We start from the raw sequence: 27,185 nt of genomic DNA, 5'->3' as shown, positions 1-27,185 counted from the left end.
ATAAAATTGCTTGAAATTATTTAAATATGCCAAACATGTTTCACATCCTGTTTTTCATTTCAGAATTTTAAAGCCAAAAACACAGACGCTTCGCCGCTTTCGCCCCAACCAACGGCGCGGTCTGTGTTGCTATGCTAGACGCTACGCTGCTTCATGCCGGCATTAATATGGCTTTGGAGAGCGCTAACTGTAAAATTAGAAGAAAAAGGCCATATACGTACACTGAAACCATAAAAAAGCAACAAAAAATATACAAAAACAAATGTATGAAAAAAATCATTTAACACATTGCATGGATCTAAGACAGTCTACAAACGTTTGCATGTGTGTGTTTTTGGTGTTTGCACATTTTTAAATGTCAGGGTTAAATAATTAAAGACCACAACACAATTTACTCTGTGAATGGTGAACAATTGTGCTCACTATGCGTAGCGGCTTGTAGCAGTGGCCAACGAGTTTGATTTTTCGTTAGCGGAAAGAAATGGAGAAAGATGCCGGCTGAAGCGCAAAGGTGCGACTTTTCTTGTCTCGCCTTAATTGCACGTTTCTCACCCAAAAAGTCATATGAAATTCTTGTAAAACATGTTCACATACAATTACAGCAAAAACAACAGGGTGTATTAACAAATTAGCCGTGCTTTTAAGATCGCACGTGTGTAAAGATTTGTGGGTATGTATGTCTAATGGAGCGCCAAGACACGTTCGGCAAGACTGAACGAAGAGATACATGTTTAGATTACATTAGGGTGATCCGTAGAAGTGAAAAAAATAAAAAAAACGTAAGCTTCGGCTTCACCACTATAAAAATTCCTTACAAGAATTTGGTTTTGTTCCATTAGTTTGTATAATTTCTTCGAATAATGCACCATTTTATTAGACATTATTCCATGCCGAATTTGGAGAAGTTGTCTCGTAAAATGGGAAAGTTTCCCATAGAAGTACTTGATGCCGATCGTTCTGTTTGTATGGCAGTTATATGTTATAGTGGTCCGATATCAGTGATTTCGACGAATCAGCAGCTTCTTGGAGAAAAAAGCCCGTACTCAAAGGTATAGAGCAGTACCGGCACACAGACAGACAGGAGGACTGACGAACATGGCCAACTCGACGCAGCCCTTCATACTGATCATTTATACACATTTATATTTTATAGGTTTTCCAACTTTTTTTCTAGGGCTACAAACTTCGTGGCAAATTACCAGGGTATAAAAAGAACTACTTTCAAAAAGAACATGTAAATTGAGTTTCCGATTGTGTCTAGAGTGATCGCATGGTCTCCTCAATTCCTCATAATTCGAAGGAGTCAACAAATCAGATGGAAAAAATGTCTTCTTGCCTTTAAGAACGCCCCTAACATACATATTGTCACTGCGTCTGTCGATTGTCGGCGATAATTGCGCGCTCATCTTGATCTTCATGCCGCCTTCTTCTGCTTCTATTATTTCCGCGACGACATGCCACAACATCTGGGCATTTGTGCGCCATGAGATTTATCTGCGATTGATGTGTTTCGCATAATGCGCGTCTTTGTTGTGGTTACGTGTGAAGTTTGCTAATTTTCGGCAGATCGTTAAATGCGATCTTTTGGCGCGGTTATGGCCAAGGCGAAGCGTGCGCCGCGATTTCATCAAAATGACAAGCGGTGCAAAGCTTAGCTCTACTGTAGCGCTTTTTCAAAATATTTAGTTTAGTTTTGAGCTTTTGCCAAGTTTTTTTGCAGCTCTTTGTCGTGAGATGTAGCGATAAATGCCGCCTCTGAGACAAGTGAAACATTGCGTTGCAGGAAGCGTCAAGTTTTTTATTGTCAACGCAAATTGATTACTGTAGCCATTAGAATTGGGTGTGTTATGTAATGCGAGAAGAAATTTAATGCACGCGAAGTGTGGAAGGAATTTTGTTTCTTTGTCTAAAATGTTCGTAAAACATTTTTATAATAGATTTTTTTTACCTTTATAAGGTAATTTCATGAAACTTTAGTTGTAACGTGTAGATATGAGAATGTTATTATTTTGCTAGTCCACTTAAAAGTTAAAAATATGTCACAATTACGATTAACTTTTTTTTTTTTCAAGATTTAAATGAACAAACTCTCAACAAACTCCCAATTTTTCAACTCGGCGTGTAAAACTGCACTAGGAAGCTCCTGAAAACATCGAAGGGCAGAGGGAAACCCTTCTAATGGACTATAGAGATCGCGGAAAGCAGAACGTTTATTCAACAAGGCCCGTAGGAGTAGGTCAACTGACGACTGGACGTCGTATAAAACGGGAGTTGCAATAAGTCCAAATGGGAAATGGGCCCTAAGCAGTGAAGGTACACTTCGAATGGTCTGAAGATACATGTACTTCGCATGGATTAGTACATACGGAGGCGCATTCCGAAGGACTATCTTTCAGAAGCGCAACATGCTTATTATGGTTACTGCTCTGCATACTGTCGTGTCATGGCTTGAGGAAGCCATTATGGTTAAAGAATTCGCTGGGACCTTACTCAATATTGAGGAAGCTTTCGGTAACGTCCTGCCAGAAGATAAAGATCCCGGAGGTACCGTTGCCGCAAATGTGGCTGCAGCCGCCGGATACAGTAAAATATCTACGGCTTTTCCCGGATAGGAAGCTTTCATGGATGTCGAATACCGAAGAGAGAAGAAAAAAGGCATCGAATGCTTATACTTCTGTAGAGAAGCCATTGCCAAAAGGTGGGGTGTCTCAGCGAAAGTAGTCCTCTGGTTCGGTGACACCGTAGTCAAACCCGTTATATTCTTTGGAGTCTATATGTGGTGCTACATATAGAAGTCTACGTGCGATCTTTGATCAGCAATCAAACCTAACCTACGTGGGGATACCTCTGAAGAATACGGAAAAGTTTTTGAATAAGTTATTCGATTGTTTGTACAATAATAAGTGGAACGTTTTTCTCCAGATAAGTCACACAGATCACATAATCTCAGAAAACGATTCCAACACTTTTCTGTCATATAGGGCACGCCTTCTGCAGGGAAGGTTTTTGGCTACTATCTCAGCTTATTCGCACACGTTCAATCGCCAGTATGTTGATCGTTGATTTTTATACTCTTGCAAGCTGTTTCTACAGAATATTATAGTTTTGTTCACTTAATGTTTGTTTGTATCAGCTAAAACAAAAAACAATATAGATTAGGATTATACATATGGTACATAATTGACCAGGATGGCTGTCTGTCCGTCCGTTCGTCTGTCTTTACAGGTTGTAACTTAAGTAACAATTGAGATATCGTAACTAAACGTGTTCGCATACGTTCTAGTACCTACAATACAAAATGTGTGGAAACTTGACCTAGCCCCAATATAACAAACATATAACATCTTTGATAGTATATGAGATACCTCATTGAATTTCAGGGAACATTTTATTAGTTTGTGACATGTTGATATTATTTGGCTTAAATAGATAAAATCAGGTGCATATACTACATACTATGTATAACGATTTCCGTTTTTCTAACAAACCTTAAACCAAATATATCGATCGGTGTATGAGTTATATACATATATATATATTAGGGTGATTCAAAAAATTTTTTTATTTTTTTTTCAATTGGTACTCGCAAAAATAGGTTCCTTGACACCTCTAAGAAAGCCTCTCCAAATATGAGATTTTAATTGTAACGGGAAGGTCCTCCGCCTAACGGTTTTCTATTTTTTCTTATTATCAGATAGAAAAATGTATATCTCGGTTCCAACTACTTGAAAAAATATCTTGTTAATTAGGTTTTGTAGGAAATTGAATGCTCTAAAATATGGTCTCTTATGATTTTTTTGTAAACCCAACCGTTTAAAAGATATTAACAGTTAAAATTTGATGATTTTTGGGAAAATTTTTTATTTCTTAATAATTTTATAACTCAATGAAAAAAAATTATTACGAATAGGTTTTTGGAGAGGCTAACTTAGAGGTGCTTAGGAACCTATTTTTCAGAGTACCAAACGAAAAAAAAAATTTATTTTTTTTGATCCACCCTAATATGCACTGATTTTTGACGATGAATATCTCGTAAACGCTTAACTTTATCGAAAAATTACAGTAGACCATTTTTATAGAGCAGTAAATTTCCTACAAAACTATGAGTTTCATCATTCATAATAATTTTTTTTCATTGAGTTATAAAATTAATAAGAAATAAAGAATTTTTCCAAAAATAGTCAAATTTCAACCGTTAATATCTTGTAAACGGTTGGGTTTACGAAAAAATCATAAGAGACCATATTTTAGAGCATTCAATTTCCTACAAAACCTAATTAACAAGATATTTTTTCAAGTAGTTGGAAGCGAGATATAAATTTTTCTATCTGATAATAAGAAAAAATAGAAAACCGTTAGGCGGAGGACCTTCCCGTTACAATTAAAATCTCATATTTGGAGAGGCTTTCTTAGAGGTGTCTAGGAACCTATTTTTGCGAGTACCAATTGAAAAAAAAAAAAAATTTTTTTTGAATCACCCTAATATATATACATATATACATATATCACTATGTATTATGCAATAACTTAATTGAGAGAAGTGATAGTAACCAACAGGATGCATATAAGGTAACAACTTCGTGAAAAAAACTAACCAAAAATTTAAGCACCGAGCGCAAAACACCTATAATTTACTTGCGTAATTTGAAACCTTTTTTGTCTATAAAATCTCTATTAAAATCACAACAATTCCGATTACTTTATTAATCAAATGAATAATTTTAATTCATGCTTTCTCAATCAACAATTAAAAAGATTAATGACTTAAATAATTATTGTCATTAACAAGCGCGCTCGGACCAATCATCGCCGTGGGTGAAACCAACCTCGCAACTCGAGTGGTAGTTCACAGTACGCATTCCACATGCATTATGCATATACCATATTTACATATACTCGTATAATTTATATATACAACTATGTATATATGAAACTGCAAATGTGCGAAGCGCACTCCCAAAACCTGCCAATAGAATTTATTGCATTTGTTGCATCCGTAATCGCCTGCAACTATTGTTATTATTGTTGCTATAACAAATTGCACCAATAAAAGTCGCCTGAAGCCGAAGAGCGTAACACTATGAACGGCAATTGAATTCAATAATCGCACACACCCGAGCGCGTGTAGATGCTCGTATTTGATGCGTCTAAATTTACATATGTACATACATGTATATTGATATTACTTTATTTAGTTATGCATTTTATGAATATTTATGATTATGTGTATGAAGTTTTGACAGTTATGTGAAGAAGCTACTATGTACCAGTAATAGCGATGCTTGTGTGGCTCAACCAATCCCACAAATTCTTGATTATTGTTGCATAGAATGAAGCGCTGAAAAATCTATAGTTGTGGAGTTTATACGTGTAAATATGATAGTATATAATATATGTATACTTTTAACTATGTGTGAACACTTTCGAAACTCCAGTAGCTGCTGGCTCCTCATTGCACTCCATCTCTCACGCCACCTCCGCTGCTACGGTAATAATTATGTAACTAACTATGCCAGTATAAATATGTGTATTTATTTACATACATACATATGTACGTATATACAGCCAATCAGAAGTTTTGTGTTTGAAATGCTGCACAATTTGTCACTGAAGATTAAAATATTTGTACAAATTTGCTCGCTGATTTTTAAACTATTATCTGTTTGCCTTTTTTTGGTTTCTTTCGTTGTTTTTTTGCTTGTTTGTTTTCTTTTTATTCTTTTTTATGGCTTACTGTGGGGCGTGAGCAGTAAGCTAATGTTAACTGATTTATGTATGGATAATCGCTAAGCGAAACACATTATTAATTTATTAGCTGCAATTTAACAGACAGATATTAAGTTGTGCAAATAGAAATATGAAAGTTGGATTTTTTCAGATTTGTATAATAATACGCAAATACTTTCACACTCGTGGCCACGCAAATCTTACCACTAAACATTTTCAAGTATTGTGCATATTTGGCAACACTTTTTTTATTTAGAAATAAGTTAATGACATGTTATTTATCAAAAATATTCAAAATTAAAAACAAAACACATTCAGCTAGATAGATAAGTCAAATGAAAGATGGTGAGCTTTACAAAATGAGCTCGAAATGTAAGAGACTGCCTTGCGATGAAAAAATTATATATTTTTATTTTTTTTTTTAATTTAATTTCATTTACACAATAATTGAAATTAATATTTTATTTTTTTTTAATTGAAACATGAAGTTTAGTAGATGTATCACTTCTAAAACAATCAAATCGACAGCTTTTGTAAAAGCACAGAAAAGCTAATTTGTGTTTTACTCATTAAACGGAATAAATTAAAAACTATTATTATAATTAGATAATATAATTTAGTTTCGTTAGTTCACTGAAAACATAAAAAAAATTGAAGAAAATCCCGAACGAACGAAAAAGTCCGAAAAAAAATTTTTAGAAAGTACAGTGGTAAGGTTTGCGTAGCCACGACTGTATATGTATGATATGATATATAATATTATATACACTTGGAAACATATGAAAATAAAACAAATTTTATTTTTGTTATATACAAATATGCTTTCCTTTATTAAACCTAAATTAAATAAACCGAAAATCATTCGTTCCGAATATTAAAACTGACATTTTAGGCAATAAGAAAAATCATTAAGTAAAATAATAAGTGTAAAATATGTGTTTCTAAATAAAAACAAAAAAATAATGTTAGCCTTTAGCTTTCAGCCACAATTGCTCCTTATTTAGAAATGAAAAGTCTGCCAATCTGCTCTTAAGGTCACTCGTCGAGTTCTCAATCGGGTTGAGATTAGGGGAATGACTAGGCCATTGTACTTATACAGGTCTCATATGCATTATTGAGTTATTCAGATACCAACATCGATGTATGTTTCGGGTTGTTACTTGGTTGATAACACCATGTTTTTTTCTCCATATAGTAGTATAACGTTTCGCAAAAGTCCGTACTCAATACAATACCGTATACAAAAAAAGGACCAACATCTTAAAGGGGAAAACATCCGCACATTATGTTTACGTCTGAATGTTTAGTTGGTATTGTGGTGTATTTTAATAAAATTCTTTACCTTTAGGTCGGTGGTAAGTTCTTTTCTAAAAATTTTCATAAAAATTAATCTTAACTTTATCACTGAATAAACTGGCATCAGCTTTTCTCTTTCGTATATGATCTTTCGTCAAAGATTAAATCATACGAATCTCTTTGATTCGAGAGAGAGCTGTCAAAAAATGCTGGAAAATATCGGATTGGGGATTTTATAAATAGCTTTTGTGAATTTTGCAATTTTTACACTACCACTGAAGTATGCAAATAGCGTGTGACCGATATTATTTTAGGGTGCTCGGTTCTCCAGTAGGCCTATATCACTCATATATATAAACAACTTACTGATTTTGGCAGTGCTTTTTAGCGCTATTCTTCTTCACTAACTGCTGATTGAGTGGACCCTGATTGTGTTTTGTTTACAGCCCAGAAAACAGATCCGGGTACGCTGCCAGCCCCGAAGCGAGAGAGGTAGAAAATAGTTTCATATCATTTTGTATTTGCTTTCATAAAAGAGGTATTTTTTTTAACTTTACGCTCTGGTAAATTGCCGTTTACTAATCGACGCCGAATTGTCGGCGAGCTAATATTTAGTCCAACTTCCATTTCAATTTGTCTTGAAGTCATAAGAATCATCAATCAGGCTAGTTTTTCTGGGACGACCACAAGTTTTCTTTTCATTTTTTTACTTTTTGGTTTTAATTACAAAGTTATCCGACCGCTTTAGCAAATTTGCTATGAATTTGTAAGTTTTTCCTTCATCACCAACCTGTGCTCTACATAGGTATCAATTCTTTCATTGATTTGAAAAATACTTCGAAAGAACCATTTATTTTTTAAAAAACATGTCTTACACCTATTTTATTGGCCAACCCAATTTATTGAAGCAGTCATAACTTGTCGCTCAAAAGCAAAATTAACAAAATAGTGATGCATTGATACTAACGCTCTACTCAGTAATCAAAAAAAAAAAATTAACAGTTAAAACACCATTTGACAAGAAATCAGTAGTAACTAAATGCACACATACTATTTTGTCCATAAGTGTATATAATAATAAATTTAAAGCTTTAATATAAATATAAGGACTTACAATTCAAATAAATTCCAGCAGAGAGGCCCAATCGTCGTCCATTTTTACAGCAATCGGGGTCGTATTTCAGCAATAGCACGTCGAATAGTATTCCTTTCCAAGGTTTCAATCGTCTCTGGGTTATTTGCGAAAACGAGTATCCTCACATAAGCCAAGAAAAAATAGTCTAGCAATATATGGGAGGTCACGCCAGGGGCCCATCACGCGACATAATTCACTTACCAAAAGTTTCGTGTTTCTAAGCAAAATCCAATTTGCAAGATTATATCAAAAGTTAAAGTCGATCGGATAAAAATTTTCGAAGCCATGTGTCTCGCCAATTGAAAAAAGAATAGTTCTGGAAAAATGCGCTTAACGATTTACATATAGCTATAGCTGATCTATATGCTTAAAGTCTTTGAAAAAAATGTCCCCGATACAATTATTATAAAGCACAGTTTAAGCGAAAAAAGCTTATTTTTTTAAATTCTACAGTGACCACAACTCTTAAGAGGAGAACAGATTTGCCACATTTTTAATTATCAACTTATCAGTTCATCTATAAAAACTGGAAAGACCACAATTTTAAAACTTGTATACGTAGTGCTTAACACTTTTTCTAATAACAGCCAATAGAGCAACTAAAAAAATTAGATCTTAATGCAATAGGAATTCTATAGAAATAATTTTTGGTATATATATGTATTTAATTTACTTTAAATTATAATACAATATTACAGAAAAGATTGAATGAACATTGAAAACACTGCACAGATGTAAAATATCAGAGAATATAGATTTTATTGCTATAAAAATGCAAACAAAATTTCTATAAAAAACACTATCTAAACTGATTAAAAGAGTGATGCCTTTTTATTAACGTTCTTTTTTCTAAATATCTATCACCATTCCTGAAGTGGCTGTATGGAATTCTTGACTAGAAATTTTTTTAATAATTAAGTCGTGCTTTCTCAGATCAACGAACTCGACATTTACGTGAATTACTTGTATTATTAACGCTTAAGTTGAAGTGCCAGGCGGCAAGAGCTCTTAAAAGTATAATTAAATGTTTTATTTCTCTTTGCATCTCAAAGTATGAAATACTCCAACTAAATTTAATAATAGGGAAAATAAATTAAAATAATTGATCTATGTCATAGCTTTGTGCGTCATTCGAGATATCTGTATGTTTGTCTATCGTACATGATACACGTTCTCACTTCAGGGTGTTTTGAAATTATAGGCTGCCAAGATTTTCGTATTCTATAATACCGATATATATGCTAGTATATGCCTATTTATGTATGCACCTGTTATGAGAGACCGCAGTAAAGTCAACTAGGCGGAAGGCAATCAATATAGGCGCTATATGTACAAGGTACGTTCCAAAGTAAACAGGACTTTTTGAATATAGCGCCCCCTGGTGGCGCCATCTATATGTCGACTGGTGCGTTAAAATTTACTATCTTACTATTGATATTGTCCAGTGAGAATTTCATGACATTTCATGGATTCGAAGTGAAGTTATATGGTTTTACGTGTGTAAGTTTTGTGTTATCGGTGCAAAAATAAGTTTCGAACAAAGAGCCAACATTAAAGTTTGTTTTAAAATTGGTAAAACTTTTACCGAAACGTTTCAATTGATGAAACAAGTTTATGGCGGTGATTGCTTATCCCGTAGCAGAGTGCATGAGTGGTTTCAATGTTTTCAAAGTGGTCGTGAGGACATAAATGACGATCAACATGTGGGCCAATCAAACTCCGTGATCACCGGAAATTCCATCGAAATTGTGCGTGTATTCATCAAAAATCAGCGGAAATCATCATTGAAATTTATGGAAATGGAATTGAACATCTCCAAATCTCTCTATTTATTGCATTTTGACCGAACATTTGGGCTAACGAAAGGTGTGTGCACGGTTTGTTCCGCACAAATTGACTGACGACCAAAAATTGCTCAGAATTCAACATTCATTGTGGCCGATTATTTGACCAAAAATCACCTTTTAACTATTCACAACTCCACATTTACACCTAATATGGCACCGTGCGACTTCTTCCTTTTCGGAAAAATACATTTGCCCATGAAAGGAAAGCGTTTTGCAGTCGTAGAAGCCATTCAAAAGGCTTGCATCGGCATACTGGCGGCCATACCGGCCAACGAGCTGAAACACTTCTTCGACATGCTTTTGGACCGTGCAAAAAGCTGTATTGAAACAAAAGGAGACTATTTTGAATAAAATAAATGGATTTTGCCGAAAAAGCATCTTTTCTGTCTTTTTTAAGTTCTAATTACTTTATTTACTTTGAAACGTACCTTGTATATAGCTAGAACAATATACATTTATGTAAGAAAATATAGTTCAACGTAGTCACTAAATCACTGGATATTTAATATATCTCATATATTGCACAAAATGTTGAAAAAAATAAAACAATAATAACTGCATATAGTTAACATAGATAGGCAAATATATGGACAGGCAAGAAATAACTTTAGAGGCTGTATTAACTTGTAAAATTGCCGATCTTAAGGGATCTAAATAATTATTAATCAACTAAAAAGAGCAATGCAGTACAACGATTTTGGTAAATTATTCAATTGGAGACTTCGAAACAAAAGAAATTACACTGCGCGTCATTAGGTTAGCCTTATAACGGGTGATTTTTTTGAGGTTAGGATTTTCATGCATTAGTATTTGACAGATCACGTGGGATTTCAGACATGGTGTCAAAGAGAAAGATGCTCAGTATGCTTTGACATTTCATCATGAATAGACTTACTAACGAGCAACGCTTGCAAATCATTGAATTTTATTACCAAAATCAGTGTTCGGTTCGAAATGTGTTTCGCGCGCGTGTTTTGTTCAGCGATGAGGCTCATTTCTGGTTGAATGGCTACGTAAATAAGCAAAATTGCCGCATTTGGGGTGAAGAGCAACCAGAAGCCGTTCAAGAACTGCCCATGCATCCCGAAAAATGCACTGTTTGGTGTGGTTTGTACGCTGGTGGAATCATTGGACCGTATTTTTTCAAAGATGCTGTTGGACGCAACGTTACGGTGAATGGCGATCGCTATCGTTCGATGCTAACAAACTTTTTGTTGCCAAAAATGGAAGAACTGAACTTGGTTGACATGTGGTTTCAACAAGATGGCGCTACATGCCACACAGCTCGCGATTCTATGGCCATTTTGAGGGAAAACTTCGGACAACAATTCATCTCAAGAAATGGACCCGTAAGTTGGCCACCAAGATCATGCGATTTAACGCCTTTAGACTATTTTTTGTGGGGCTACGTCAAGTCTAAAGTCTACAGAAATAAGCCAGCAACTATTCCAGCTTTCGAAGACAACATTTCCGAAGAAATTCGGGCTATTCCGGCCGAAATGCTCGAAAAAGTTGCCCAAAATTGGACTTTCCGAATGGACCACCTAAGACGCAGCCGCGGTCAACATTTAAATGAAATTATCTTCAAAAAGTAAATGTCATGAACCAATCTAACGTTTCAAATAAAGAACCGATGAGATTTTGCAAATTTTATGCGTTTTTTTTTTTTTAAAAAGTTATCAAGCTCTTAAAAAATCACCCTTTACAACTGGTTCTGATTTGTTTGCAATTAACTTGCTGCTACTTAATTGTTATATAATTTGCTAATTTTTGTCTGAACATGCGATAAGGATGATCGGTTATTTGATGATCGGTTGTATGATTCTGTTCTTTTTAGTCGGAAAGAGTTTTAATGTATGCGTCGTCAGGTTAGCTTATGCAATTTGTCTTGCATTTATCTTCGGAGTTGAATACGTGGTGCCAATAATCATTTTTTTCTATTGCTCAAGTGCTCTTTAATAAGCATAAGGAGAATCGCTGAAGAGGAGGCCATAATCAAAGCTTAGCAAAAGTTTCAACTTATAATGAAATATAAAAAAATTTGAAAAATGGAATAGTTATATGGCGTCGGCGTAGATCGCAACGATGAGTGCGAATAGAATGCAAAGGCGCATTTTGTCGGAGTTCTTTAGATTTTTTTTTGATGACACGACACTTGTTTTCTGTTAATTTCTTGCGTAATAAGAAGGAGTGAGGTCGGAATAATAAAGACAGTTATAATCAAGAGATTTCCGATTTTGACAAGAGAGCAATTTATAGAAAAGCATCCAACTCTCATGTATCGACCGTCAAGAATGCAGCAAATGCTGGTGCCAAAATGAGCTTATTTAATGTTAAAAGGGTAATACGAATTACTCTATATTTGAAAATACTAACAAACTTACTGAAAACTGAAAAGAACTCGATTATCGCTATTAATTTTAGAGTTATAGATTCTTTGGTTTCGATTAGAATGAACCAAAACTTTAATCCTGAAGTGTATTAACCTGATGAAGCGTAGTGCATAAAGGGTTCATATTTTCTTTCTAACTATTTGAAACTTAAAACTCGGTTGACTGATATTTTATTATAATTTTTTTTTCTAATGTTAGAATAACACAGGTCAACAAAAAAAATTTTTTTTTTGGGTTTCTGTTCTCATGCTTGAATTCTGATTCTAGACATTGAAAAACACTTAAATATTAATTTTTAGTTCTTTAAGTTTGCTTTGGGCTGATCTACATCGATAAGTATATTTTAGTTTATTTCATAAATCAAAAATTGCAGCACTTAGATAAACCCGAAAGTAAACAGTACACCAACACACCACACGCATTATGACACCACACATAATTAACAAAAGGGACCGACGGACGCCGCCCGGCCTCTTTTGTTCTTCATCCGCGCGCATACACGTTTATAAAAAAATGTATTTTAATTTTTCTTTACAAAAATTAGTAGTCTTTAGTCTTGTTATTTGACATTTATATATTATTGTTTATCACACATCTTGAATAAAAACGACTCTTGTATCTAAAAAAAAGTTTTCTAATTATAATTTATAGTGAAATTGTAGAAAAAATATAAAAATCAGTCATTTCTGCTTAAAAATCGAAAAATTGCTCTAATTTCTACAAAACATAGGAGAAACTAAAATTTAACATGTAGATGTCAGACCCAAAAATCGTGTTGACCGGTGTAATCATAGGATTGTGTTGTTTAGTGAAAAATCCATGATTTGGTAATCCATAAATCAAGTCTTTTGGGCCCAGTTGATTGCCTATAATGCCTTAAAACTTATTGGGATAAAGAAAATCTTGAAGGGAATCTAAAGAGATGTTATCCGGAACGGACTCGGATTTTTATCCGTCCAAGGACTGTGAACTCGGCATAATTCTTGTAATTCTTTTCTGCAACTTCTCCGATTAATTATTTGCGATTTTCGGATAACGTTTCTTTGGATTTATCAGTATTTGTGTTTGTTTTTGGCGGTGATAATCTATCTTATTGTCAGCTTCAACGAATGATTTACTCGTAAAAATCTTCGTGCAAACACTACGAGCTTTCATGTTCCCTTGCCTCGAGCACTTAAGTTTGCATACTATTCTGTGTTTTATTACACTAGACTTCTTTGTAAATAATTCTGTTGACAATATATTAATATATGCAAGTAAAATCAGCATCAGCTTGAATTCCAGAGAAATTTCTAATTTTCTATTAGGCGTGGCCGTATCGCAGGCCATAAATATTAATTTACACGGATTTATTTATTTTACTTTATTAGGTTTGCTTAAAAGAACCTACAAAAACACGAACACGGTGCTTCATAAGATCTGCTGATCAGAACAAATTAATTTACTATCATATATCTCATTAATTTCACAAGCTGCAATAATCGATGACAAGCACTTTCTCAATTATCGCCTCAGCTTGTTTATAGCGCCTATTAAAAACGCTGTGAATTTTTTGTAGACAATAAGCAAGCGCACAGTTTCACACACGAAACACACATAAAACTGCATTACTGAGTTGTTATTTAAAATTATTTTATTTTCTTCTTAGTAGATTCTATAATCGTATTAAATCACATTTTAATATTTTTGCAAGTCCGCACTCAACCCCAATATTTGTGGCCATAACCATGGTAATAAGGCTGCCGATAAACAACAGCATAGTGCGGGCGGTAACCGTAACCACCATAACCACCATAGCCTCTGTGGCCCCCGTAGCCGCCATAGCCACCCCAACGCTTGTAGCCGTAGCCGCCGAAACCGCCAAAGCCACCATATCCACCGTAACCGCCCCAGCCGAAACTACGCGCTGCACGCTCGGCCTCTTCCGCATGCTCACCGCCGGCATCCACATCTTCCAGCAAGCTGTTGGGCTGCACGTCAGGGCCAGCACTTTGCTCTTGAGTGGGTACCGCCGATTGCTCAGACGCATTATCAGCTTCCGCGCAAATCGCAACGATAAGTGCGAATAGAATGCAAAAGCGCATTTTGTCGAAGTTATGTATTTAGTTTTTTTTTGATGACACGACACTTGTGTTCTGTTCGGTAAGAAGTCCGAATTTCTACTGCATTTCTTTTACAGGACTGACCAGCGCTTTTATACTGCGGCAGGCTTCTGGGCACTGGTGACTGGCGGGTTGTTGTTTGAATTATGTTCGTATATATTAATGTGCTTTTGTGGGTAATTTTTACTCACCGACATAAAATTGTTTACTAAAATACAATAAAAATGCAATTGCGCATCCATCGATACACACTCTCACATATTTACATAATGCATACACTCTTACACTTGGTAGGAGTGCACTGCGAGGGCGGCATATAAGTTGAGAAGTTAACTTTAAACTGTACGCCTATTAATTTTCTAAATAAAGCAGTATAATTTTATTTATTCATTTATTTACCTATTTATTATCTCGGTTTTAATATATTGAATGGCAATTACATGAATAAACAATTTACATATTTATAAATTCTCGCAATCCTCTTTGCTCAATATGCTTTAGGGCAAGAGATGTTCTACACTTAAAACCAGAGTAGGCAGTTTCAAGTGTAGGGTACTTTGTGAAAGTCATTGCTGACGAGCTCTTCTGCGGATTTGCTCAATTTTTGTGTAATGCGTCAGTTTTCAAATAAAATTGTCAGGTGAATTGTGCCCGCGGTAGATCCCATTATTTTTACTATTACTCATTACACTCAATTACACTCAAAATAATTGTTATTTTATTGTTAAAAAGTTTACGGCAAATCCACCAAAGAAATTAAAATATATATATATTTTTTGTTGAACACTGCTCTTCGAAATTTCCAGAAGGATATTACAACAACAATTTTGAAGATTCAATAGGATGCGATATCTGTTTTCATACACATTATCCGCATTAACAGATAAAAAAATTTTGTTCTCTGTGGCGAAGCTTTTCGACTCCGCAGAATGGCTTTTACCCATTATGATAAAGACAAAAATCATATCATATCATTCAAAAAGGTGGTCTCAGTTCGCCAACAATTTAAATGATATCTCAGAGATATAAATTATAAATCCCTCGATGGATAAATTATTCTCCAAAGCACAAAGTAACTGCAGGGTCTCTGTGACTTTTCAGAAAAGACATGTTGAGCCAACCATCTGTTACCGATACAGCGACCACAAGCCACTTATCCTACTTGGCACCTCTAAAAACAACAAGCCTACAACGACTTGAACTACAAGTATGTGGCGCGCTACTAATAACCATATTATTATATGTATGTATATGATGTAGACCTATTAAAATATGACCTCAGTGGCGAATAGGAGTCTGGATTACGCCTTAACCCAATTGCAGTGGCGCTCAGGATCGTTGAGTAATCCAACGTGGAGAGAGGATAGAGATAGCCAGAGATCATCCATTTGCTCTTTTTTTAGATGTACGATTTGTAGTCGTGTGGTGTTTTCGGATGTTGAGTGTGATGGTAATAACGTATGTGGAGAGATCTCGGAACGACCAGAATGAAAGTATACCAAAAATATATATAAATGGAAGGATTTTTTCCCTTTATCCCTCGTTCATATACCGGTGGACAATATCGGTCAATCTAGAGGTATGTGCCAATAACACAGATATGGTATTTACTCTTTACAAAGAAATACGAAATCCCGACATGGAAGCCCCTTTAGGCTCAACAGGGTTGAGTTATTTAAAGTATTAAGGAGCATACCAAGGGAGTAATTTTGGATAGCAAACTAATTGGAAACTTAATGTGGTGGAAAGAGTGAAAAAGGCCAATGGTACTCTATATGGGGCCGATCACCATTAAGCTACTCACTGTTCTCTGCATAATGTGAGCACTAACAACCACTCGAATGGCTGTACTAGAAAGTTTAATTGACATGCCACCGATCGGCAATATAATTCTACAGTAAAATCAGCAGCTGGATTGGTGGGGTTATGTGGACTTTCGGTCATAATTCAATAAGAAGTGGGTTGGTAAATAAAATAGACCACATAATCTCACACATTTTTTGGGAGAGAAGGTTTAAAGTCACATTATAATAGGATGGATGACTCAAGAGCATGTGACGTGCCAGCGGAACTTACAACACCTAGCCTGACGATCAACATGATTAATAGAATAGGTGTCGGGATCTATTGCTCGTAGCAGCATTTAAAATGATTGCAGTATTTTCCAGATGGGAGTCTTTGCGGTAAGGAAAGCGACTGATACAGCAATTAAGGCAATTTCTCACATCGCATGACTTCAGAGAATTTTCTTCTAAGTAGGCAGGCAGTAGAAGTAGTGACTGCATATATACTGGCCAGAAAGGAATTCAAAGAACAGCTGACGAGATCGCCCAAAGCGCGATCCGTCTGGCTACCGAACGAGTACGAAAAATTTACTTAAGGTGATATACGATGAAAGTTCCGAAATATCTGACAGATGGATCAGGGCGAGATTAAATGCCTTTTACTCACATGGTTTCCAAAAAACTACAGAACTGTAAGACGAATATTTCAGGTGAATCTTAATCTAGTATTACCGAGGTCTATGTATCGCATGCCGGCTAGTACAACCTAACCTAACTTAATGTAAATTGACTTCAGGATGTCAACAAGGTCAAAAGTAGAAAAATGTTATGTATTTTCTAACTAAGCTCTTGGTCGATTTTGTGAAACAAAGGCTTGCCAATATCAATATTTGTTTTCCACAAAATAGTCTCAAATGTTTATTTATTTCAATGTACTTCATTAGCACCTCAATTAAAGAGTAGCTGCCAGAATAGATTTACGATGGGAAGCTGCACTAAACTATTTGACATGTGTACATATGTACGTAAGTAAGGGCACGTATACCAAACGGTATACATATGTGGACTTGCATTTCATTACATTGCACCAAACTTTTTTCCCTGGAAAATTTCATGCCTCATTAGCGATTTTTTTTTTTATTTCACAATGTTTCTCAATTCTCTCAGCAGTTGCTGACCGAATTTTGGGGAATTTTCAAAGTGTAGTGATGAATCTTACTAAGATATGTTTTTGTTGTTATTGTGCAATTGTGCAAATATTAGAGTGGAATTGTGACTTTTATTTACAAATCCATATGCAAAACGCATAAAACCACTTTACGGTCATTATAAAAAAATAGCAGCAAGCAAAACTGTATAAATAACAACAAATTCATTAAGAAACGTACTTAAGTAAGTCACGTAAAGAACCTGTATGGCCGACAGCATACACACAATAGTAGAATGAGCTTAATGTACGAATTCTTCTGGGATGCTTTCCATGCTCCCGCATGACTTGAGTTTTGTAAACAATGTTGTTTCCGATTTAACTTAATTTGAATAAAAATGTGGTTGAATTGCTAATAGATATAATATAACCTAGAAGAATAATATTTTAAATATAAATATAAACAATTTCTACACACTAGAATAAGGTGATCTTGTCTACAGGTAAACATGAGTTCGACTCCTGTGTATGAGAATACTGACGGAATAAATGGGAAGCAAGCTTTCAATGATTTTGCCGCATTTCTGAGTCTTCTCACAGAATTATTTAGAATCTTCGAATTAATCTCGCAAACTTCGAGATATACCTCCCATTACATTACAAGAAAAAAAAAGATTATGTTTCTTTTATCAATTTTGAAGGCGGTGTTAAGCTTAATAGGAATAAAAGTAATAAAAAGTTACTGCAAAACCGGAAACCAAATGTGACGATGGGAAAAGCTTCACCTAGTAATCGGTCACTCATTGCTCCAAATGACAGCTGAAGGGTTTGGCAGATTCCGCTCTTGAGCTACTGCTTTTAAATAGTACAATCAAATGGTACACCGGCAGCTTAAAAACGTCGGAGGGAATTGGCACAGGAGTCGCAGAACCACGCACCAAACTCTCCATACCTCTTTTCTATATGTCGGTTCGTAGAGATAAACATCCAACGCAACAATCTCAATGAATGTACTATATAATTATACTCAGCGACAGGCAAGCGGCACTAAAAGCGATCGTCTGAATATGCTATCTGATCGTAACTAAGTGCAACTTATCTGGAGGCCCGGTCGCAAAGGTATAGCAGGGTATGAGTTCGCCCGCTTCACAGCATCCACCAACATGGTAGGATACGAACCTTTCATTGCGGTTGGTCCCTGGTTACACACTTAAAACGTTTAAATAGATAATCAACCTACCAAGGCAAAAACTCAGGCTACTTGTCGCCTTCAACACTGGCCATTGTAAGCTCAAGAAACACTTACATAACATGAGCCTAGCTGTTTTTGTGAAATGCTACATAGCCCCTAGCAGTATATTGTATATGCTGGGGCTAGATGAGTCGTTGTGACTTAGGAAAGGACACAATAGCCCTTAGGTCGCGGTGTAAGTCAGGTGTATGAAAATTCAGGAAGCCAGCTCTTATATTTTTAGTACCAAGCTACAAAACCTAATCGAAATAATTACACATCATATAATGAAATATGAGAATTAAGTTAAATATATGTACATAATTTTCACGCAAGTGAGGAAAGTTCTCTGAGCGCCATTCACTTTGCAGTGGCCAGAAACGATTATTTTACATATGGCTCAAGCAACTCACGACCTCCAGTCTTAGATCGAGTATTCTCTGGGTTGAAAAAAACATCCGTTTGAAAGTGAGCTAAAATGAAAAGGTGAATCATTCCTCCCCAGATTTGTGCGTAAAAAACACCACCAATGAAAAGAACATAACAGCCTCTACGCCAATAGAGGTTTCAAGATGAGAGTTTAGAGATCGAAAGATGTTAAGCAACTTCTTATTTCGTCTCTCTCATTTCGATCAGTGAAGATCGTAGCGAAATCTCTAACTGGTATATTTAAACAAAGTAGGAGATCTTACGTGGACTTTTTTTCTTAATCGAAAAACCAAACTAAGTTCAGACATATGTAAATCCGTTTTTGGCTTTAGTTGTTGAGTAAAATATAATCTTATGGCTGTTCGATAATCTAAGCCAAATATACTAAGGTCGATTTAGTTTATATTTATATCAGCAAAATAATCCTCATGGGAAAATCCACAAGACCAGTTAACATTTCCTAATTTTAAATTTTTTTCAGTACAACTCGAAAATTACTCACCTCAAATAGATACATATTTATAACCACACTAGAATACATATTATTCAACAAATGATGCAGTAAAATATCGTGCGATTTCTTCAGTAACGAAATCACTAATTTTTATGAATTTTTCATTATTACGAGAATATTGACCAACTCACAACGGCATGCCCTCAAAGGTCTACAGATCAAATACGTACAATAATAACAATAATAACAATGGCATTTCGCTTAAGATTTAATGTGCTTTCGTGGCAATAAAACAGTGCACCTCTTCACAGGCCAACCGAGCGCTTGCATGCCGCCAACAAGTTGCATGTGAAAAGACGCCGCACGCACATCCACCAACCACATCACCGCCACTTTGTGGTGGCCGGAGCGCAGGCAGCGGTGCAAGGGCGTCAGATATGCGATACTGAGAAGTTTGTAACAGCAAGTGGTTACTCAAAATGTCTTGCACGTTAGACTCTTCCGTTACATCGTTCAGTAATACAAGTATGTATGTGTATGTAATAATAAAATGGCTTTAAATAAAAATCTAAAACAGATGTAACAAATAATAATTTGTCTTTTAATACAATTATATGAAGTGCAGTGTGCCGAAAATGCAACCCTGAAAGGAGCACTATAAAGTGAAGTTTTTAATTCACAATGATTTTATAATTATAAAATTAAGACTCAACTTATCCTAAAGCTTTTCGTCCGAAAAATTAAAATTGAGGTGGGCTTTTTGAAAAAAAAAATTTTGCCTTAACATATCAATCTTATATTTGTAGGGTAATATAAAATATATACTATTATAACTAACTAATTTAGTCATCTGCGAGATGACTCGTACTTAATTGGCTACGCGGACGATATTGCAGCATTAATTATAACAAGATGACAGAAGAAACGCGAAGAAAGGTTCACACAACCTCCAGCTCGCTACGGAAAACACTGAACTACTACTCTCCTCGAAATAAGTACGCAAACGACTACAGATATTCTTAGGACGCAAAAAGCAGTAAACTACCTAGGCGTAAGACTGGACCCCACACTAACCTTCTGGGTACAAATCCTGCACGCCGCAGGAAAAGCAGCGAAAATCACATCCCAACTCAGCAGACTCATGGCCAAAATAGATAGCCCCAGCAAAGAAAAGTGATGAAATCTGGGCAGAGGTGCTTAAATAGGAAAACCGGCGTAAGGTCTGAGAGTTTCATCAGCCTACTAAACAGTGTCAAGCGATGCAATATTAGTTATAAGCGGCAAGGCCCCAAATAACCTTCTGGCATCCGAAAGAAAAAAGCTGTGGGAGCAAAAGAAAACATCCGAAAATGAAAAAGCGCAATAGAACAAATAAACAAAGATACAATAACAACATGACAACGAACATGGGAGCATGAGAGTCGTCGGCAGATTGACGGCCAGAGCGGTCACGGATACATTAGAAAGTACCTCCACAGGATGGGAAAAGTCGAACAGCCGTCATGCCTATACAAGGACGTGAAAGAAGACGACGCTGAATATACAGTCTTTAAAGGCATACGATGAAAACGAGAATGCACCGCCGTAGAAAAGCTAGTTGGCCCAATAAACGCGGACAATTTAATCAGCGACATGCTGGAGAGTGAAACAAACTGGGGGATTATCAAGGAACTCGCAGCAATCTTGCTACACAGCAAAAAGCAGGACCTGGACGCAGGAAAAAATATTAAATATATCTGAAAAGCTTAAACAACTAGTATCAATTTGATATGGGCATGGTTTCACCCATTATACATAAGTATGAGAGTTCGTTATTCCTAATATCAGTCATTATTATAACAATTGGGTTTGTAAAAAATTGGTGAAAGTTATGCAAAAATTATATATAAAATTGGGTTCAGAACCGCAACAGAATCGAACATATAAATAAATATTGAGCATTGTGGGATTCAACCAGACTCCAGAAGGAAGGAAGACTATTGGAATAGTTTTGTGTACTGCATCCATTAAAATTCTATCCAGACCTTTTTTGAATCAACGAATTAAGTAACAGTTGCATGTATGGGCGAAAGAGCATGTTGTAGAACACAATTTTCTCGGATTAATCCAGGTTTAATTTCTTTGGAGCAGATAGCATCTGTCATGGATGGAGAAGGTAAGGCGAATGGTTAAGTGGAGAATGCCATTTAAAAAAGTTTCATTTAATTAAAGGAAGAGTGAAGCGAAAGACCTATGCAAAGCTCCAATTTGATACCTTGCTTCGAAGAACTGCATCAATACCAAAACGATGTCATATTTCAGTACGATTCAGTGGCATGGCTAACAACTTAGACAGATAAATTTTAAAGGATTTGCACCGCTGCCTTAAGTCTATTGTGGGGAGGGCACTGTCACAGCGATTCACATACCCCAAGCACATCGATAAATTCCAATATGCTGCTAGGTGGTAACGAGGCGGTTTGATACCTATTCAGAAACACGGATTCAAGTGCCTTATTCCTGTGTCTAAAGACTGCTGTGCACACTATCATCAAGTACTCGGGAGTTTTCGACTCCATGTCGCGGAACCGGAAGTTTGCAACCGGAAGTTTGCAGGTTAAACCCATGTTGAAAAAATGCTTATTGAGCTTTCAACGGTTAGTGTAAATGGGAGAATTAGCTAAAATTTGGCCTGTTTTATGCCTTTGAGTTGTTGATAATACTTTCTCCTGTCTACTCTTTTCTCCTTTCAAAGTACCTCCTTTATGGTGTGAAGACCAACCACAATATAGAGATCCTACCATTCTATTGGAAGCTGCGAAGAAGGCAAGCTCGTCAGCCAGCCAACATCGTAAGTTTTTCTCTCAGTTCTCAATATGATCATAACTAATTTTGTTTTTCTACTTTTTTATTGTATGTTTTGTGATTTTATTAATGAATTAAAAATAATGGCTTTCGAGCTGCCGCGATTTACCATAAACCCTCTGGAAAACTGGTGAACGATTATGAAGAAACAGGTAGCACAGAATCCGAAGAACCAAAACGAACTGAATGACATGGACGTACAATTACTCCAAGAGCTTATTTAGCCAAATGCCAGCAAGAATTAGTGTGGTGATTAAGGCTAAGGTCAATCATAAGGATTATAAAATGGAGATGCCGTCCGGATTTCAATAGCGAAAATATTCAAAGTTTTCTCCTAATATATCCAAATACCTAGATACATTCGAAGCGCATACTCCACCAAAATTGAAATTATTGGAAAAAAGGTGATTAATTTATCATAGCCTCCTTTTTGTTGCCATGCGTCAACTTCTATAACGCAACTGATATACAATTATGCTGAAGGTCTTCAAAATAGGACTTTGGGACAGCTTTAACCTCTTCATTCAATCCACATTTTAGTCCAGCGAGTGACCTTTCCAGTTAGTTAGCAGATTGATAGTAACGAGTAATTCTGAAAAATTCGTTAAACTCGATTGGGTTCGTACATATATTTTCTACTATCGAATATCACGAACATTCTTATCACTATAACTTTTCTCGATACTCTTCTTCGTAAATGTTCCCCATCTCTGCGGTCTTTCCTACAAGGCATGACAGGAAAACTAGGCTTTTAAACAAGCGAGTGGCAACTAAAGGGAGCCCATTGTTAAAGCGGCTGTCGGGGTAGATGAAGATGCTGCCGCTGCCGCAATAAACAGACAGTAGAGTCAAGCGAATGAGCGAGCAAGTAAAAATTGCAACAATTTATAATTTTGACAGCTTAACTAATGTTTGAGATTCAGATTTGCTTAGCGTTCACTCGCTTGAGCGGAGCGAGCTGTGAGCACCTACAAGCAGCCGCACTAAAGCATGGAAGTCGGAAGACACATTTGGCACTAAGGCAGTGTGTCAGTGTGGCGATGAAGCGGCAGTGGAAAGCAAAAACAACAATACAAGTGTTTCACGGCACAACTAGGAACAACAATAACAACTGTTGAATCGAAGGGAGTTCATGTGCCGCCGCGATGTTGAATACATGCAAACAAACATAAACTATGTACATATACATATATGCCTGTATATACATATCTTATGTATATAAGTAATTATAATTGTGTACATATTTATGTTTGTACTGCTGTGCTCCGAGTAGGTGTTCACTTATGAGGCGCTCCCCCGGTGCGGCATACTTTTCGCACTGCGCCGCTGATGCACTTATATTATTATAAATTCCGTTTCTATTATTTTTCGGTTTTTGTTGTTTCAGCATCTCTGCTATTTCATTACAACAATTTGCAAATGGCCAGAGCAGCAAGAATTCGATTTGAATTTATTTTAAAAAGCCTTTAAGACACAATTTTACAGCGATTAGCTTGATTATTGTTGTTGTTGGCAATATATAAAAACATGTTGTTGCTAAGCTGTGTCTTTACACGCTCATCTCTCCCTCCAAGCATTTTTATTCGGTGTTGCGCGAAGTTGAAGCGTTGCTGCGGCGTCTTTGACTGAAGAATCAACTTGACTTGGGTAGCGAATTTTGATTTGTTCGGAGTTGACTTGATAATGGTTTCGGTAACATTTGGCCAACGAAGCGAAAAAGTGACTGAAATTAATTTTACGAATAATTTTTTAACAATTTTTACATGCAGATGATTGAGCTGCACGGTGAAAAATATGAAGGCTAAACAATTTGTGCAATTTTCTTACAAAATTTATTTGGCAATTAATTAAGTTTATTGCGTATGATTATATTTTCAGAAGCGTTAACGTTATTAAGATTTGTAAACCGCTAGTGGCTTGTTGCATCTTCCGTAGTAGCCACACATAAATATTTGCTGGCAGCATTTTTTTCTCATATAAAAAATTAAATATTTTGTTAGAATTTTTTACTGTTACAAACATGTATTTTATTATTCAAAGTAATCCCCTTCCGCTGCAATACACTTATGCTAACGAATTTTCCAGTCATCTTAGCACTTGGAAAAATCTTCTCTTATGATGGCCATTACGCCTTCTTCGATTCCGCTTTTATATCCTCAGTTGAGTCAAAACGGTGTCCTCGGAGTGTTCATGTGAATGTGATGGAAGAAAAGTATCAAGCGTTTCAGGTTTTCTAACTTTTGTAAATGAAAATAAACATTCAAACATATGTAGAGCAAATCTTACAAAATCTTTCATAGCGCCATACGCTGTGAACACAAATAACGGGCTTATCAATAGGGACGCTACAAAAGTAGACCGATAGGGACCGCACATGACGCCATACTTTTTCCCGCTCTTTTAACATTTCTCTTTACTAAGGTATGCCATTTCATCATGGAAAGATAAACGATCCAGCAATGAGTCGAAATTATTAAAATTTTCTACTGAAATTCGGAGTCAGTGGTCTCAACTTTAAGAGCACTATGCCCAATTTATGATCCCCATAATCACCCACAGGCACAGAAGAAAATGTTCTCGTGCCAGTGAGACAGAAAAGTGTCCGTAGTGTCGAGAATATTGCTGCTGCTGGTGCATCAATTGCGGAAGACCCAAATCAGTCTGACACACGTCGTTCTCAAGCGTTGGGACATGGTTGTGGCGAATTTTGCGAGAAGATCTTGGCCTATATCCGCTTGACAACCAAAATCGTCGTATATTCGAGAAATGGGCTGTGAAACAAATTGAAAATGATCCGGGTTTTCGGCGAAAACTCATCTTCAGCGATGAAGCTCATTTCTGGCTGAATGGCTTCGTCAATAAGCAATCCACACGTACTTTACGAGTCACTGTTGCATCGCGAAAAAATTACGGTTTGGTGCGGTTTAAAGGCCGGTTGTGTCATACGGCCGTACTTTTTCCGTCATGATCAAGGCTGGCACGTTATCGCTACCGCTCAATGATAACCGGATATTTTTGGCCCGATTTGGATAATATGGACTTTGACAATATATGGTTCCAACAGGACGGCGTCACAGGCCACACTGCGAATGTCACAATCAATTTATTGAAAATCAAGTCTGGTGAACGTCTTATCTCACGAAATGGTGCAGTCAATTGGCCGCCTCGATCGACCTTCCACGTGACATAGCTTCACTTTATGGGATTTTGAAAAGATACGTTTCCGAGCCAAATTTTCTTCAGCGATTTCTGACTCAATGGTTACGGAAAGGGCATTCTGCAAAGATTCAAAAAGTGCCATTCCTTCTAGAAAAAGACCAACGGTTTAGGTGGTTTGTAGGCTGGTGGACTCATTGGTTCATATATCCTTTAAAATTATGCCGGTAAGAATGTAACCGTCATTAATGACAGAAATTAAAGCTCGTGATCTCTGCAAAAATTGGTTTCAACAAGATGGCATCACTTCCCATTCATCGCATCAATCAATGGATATATTGAGGGAACACTTCGGTTAACAGATAATTTCACGATTATCTAATATCACACCATTAGACTTTTTTCTGTGGAGATATGTAAAGTTTAAAGTCTATACGGAGAAGCCCGCTTCAATTTCAGCCTTTGAGCAAAACATCACGACTAACATTCGCCAGTTACTTGCTGAAATGATCGAACGAGCCATCGAAAATTGGACTCAATGGATGGACCATCTGAGACATAGCCGCGGTCAACATTTGAATTAAGATATGATAAGATTTTTGATCAAAACACTAGGTCTACTTATAGTACATTCTCTGATCATATAATACATGTATACTACGATCATAATCGATCATGACGTTCTTAACTTGAGGTTGAGGTTGAAGCTATTTTTGAAATATAGGGAATCGAAATAACTTAGATGTTTTCATTACCTATTGCAATAGGTTGGAACCTTTGAAAATGGTAAAAAGTAGGTATTATATACGTTTTCCTTTTCAATCGGAAATTCTATTTTTCTTTCTTGAAGTCTCTGCTTTTTAAAGGATTAAAAAATAAAAACATTACTATCATGCATTTTCTCGGAATAGAAGCTCGTATCCTAACAGTTCACACAGTTTGAACTGAATATCGTAAGGTATGAAAAAAAATTAAAAAAAAAACGGAAGTGCATTTAGTGAAAGTATACTTCCATTAGGTATTTATAAATTTTCTTCTGATATTGACTCGCTACATTGTCAAAAAAATCACGGTGTTTATTCAATGGTACTCATTGCATTTTTAGCTTTAAATTCGGCTCGATGCGAAAATAGTTCCGGAACGAGTCAAATAAGAATTCGAATGGCCTCGCGAGAGATGTCGATCCTTGCATCTCTCTAACACTTGTCTGACGATTTTGAAGCACCATATCTTCCAGTTTTTTAATATTTTCATCAGTTAAAAAGGTTGAAAGTCGTCCAGAGCTTAATCATCGTAAGCCTTTTCAAATATTCGCAATAATTCCTCACTTAAAGTTGGATTAGAAATACAAAATTTGAGCCAAATTCTTTGTTCGATATTTATACCCTGAACAGGGTATATTAAGTTTGTCACGAAGTTTGTAACACCCAGAAGGAGTCGTCGGAGACCCTACAAAGTATATATATAAATGATCAGTATGTCGAGCTGAGTCGATTTAGCCATGTCCGTCTGTCCGTCTGTCTGTATATATACGAACTAGTCCCTCAGTTTTTAAGATATCGTTTTGAAATTTTGCAAACGTCATTTTCTCTTCAAGAAGCTGCTCATTTGTCGGAATGGCCGATATCGGACCACTATAA

At 36.1% G+C, this 27,185-nt stretch overlaps 1 protein-coding gene across 1 annotated transcript; it reads right to left on the bottom strand.

The window, feature by feature from the left end:
- Positions 1–14,009: 14,009 nt before the first annotated feature.
- Positions 14,010–14,582, bottom strand: LOC105233895 (protein suex-1). The gene has a single exon (XM_011216067.3). The coding sequence runs from the start codon at positions 14,480–14,482 to the stop codon at positions 14,099–14,101; it is 384 nt and encodes a 127-aa protein (XP_011214369.2). The 5' UTR covers positions 14,483–14,582; the 3' UTR covers positions 14,010–14,098.
- Positions 14,583–27,185: the final 12,603 nt, after the last annotated feature.

Source organism: Bactrocera dorsalis, chromosome 3, assembly GCF_023373825.1.
Source record: "Bactrocera dorsalis isolate Fly_Bdor chromosome 3, ASM2337382v1, whole genome shotgun sequence".
NCBI classification, from domain to species: Eukaryota; Metazoa; Arthropoda; class Insecta; order Diptera; family Tephritidae; genus Bactrocera; species Bactrocera dorsalis.
This window is presented reverse-complemented; position numbering and strand designations above follow the sequence as displayed.

Excerpts from the sequence above, each read along its gene's own strand:
- LOC105233895 (XM_011216067.3), bottom strand. The coding sequence starts at position 14,482 with ATGCGCTTTTGCATTCTATTCGCACTTATCGTTGCGATTTGCGCGGAA.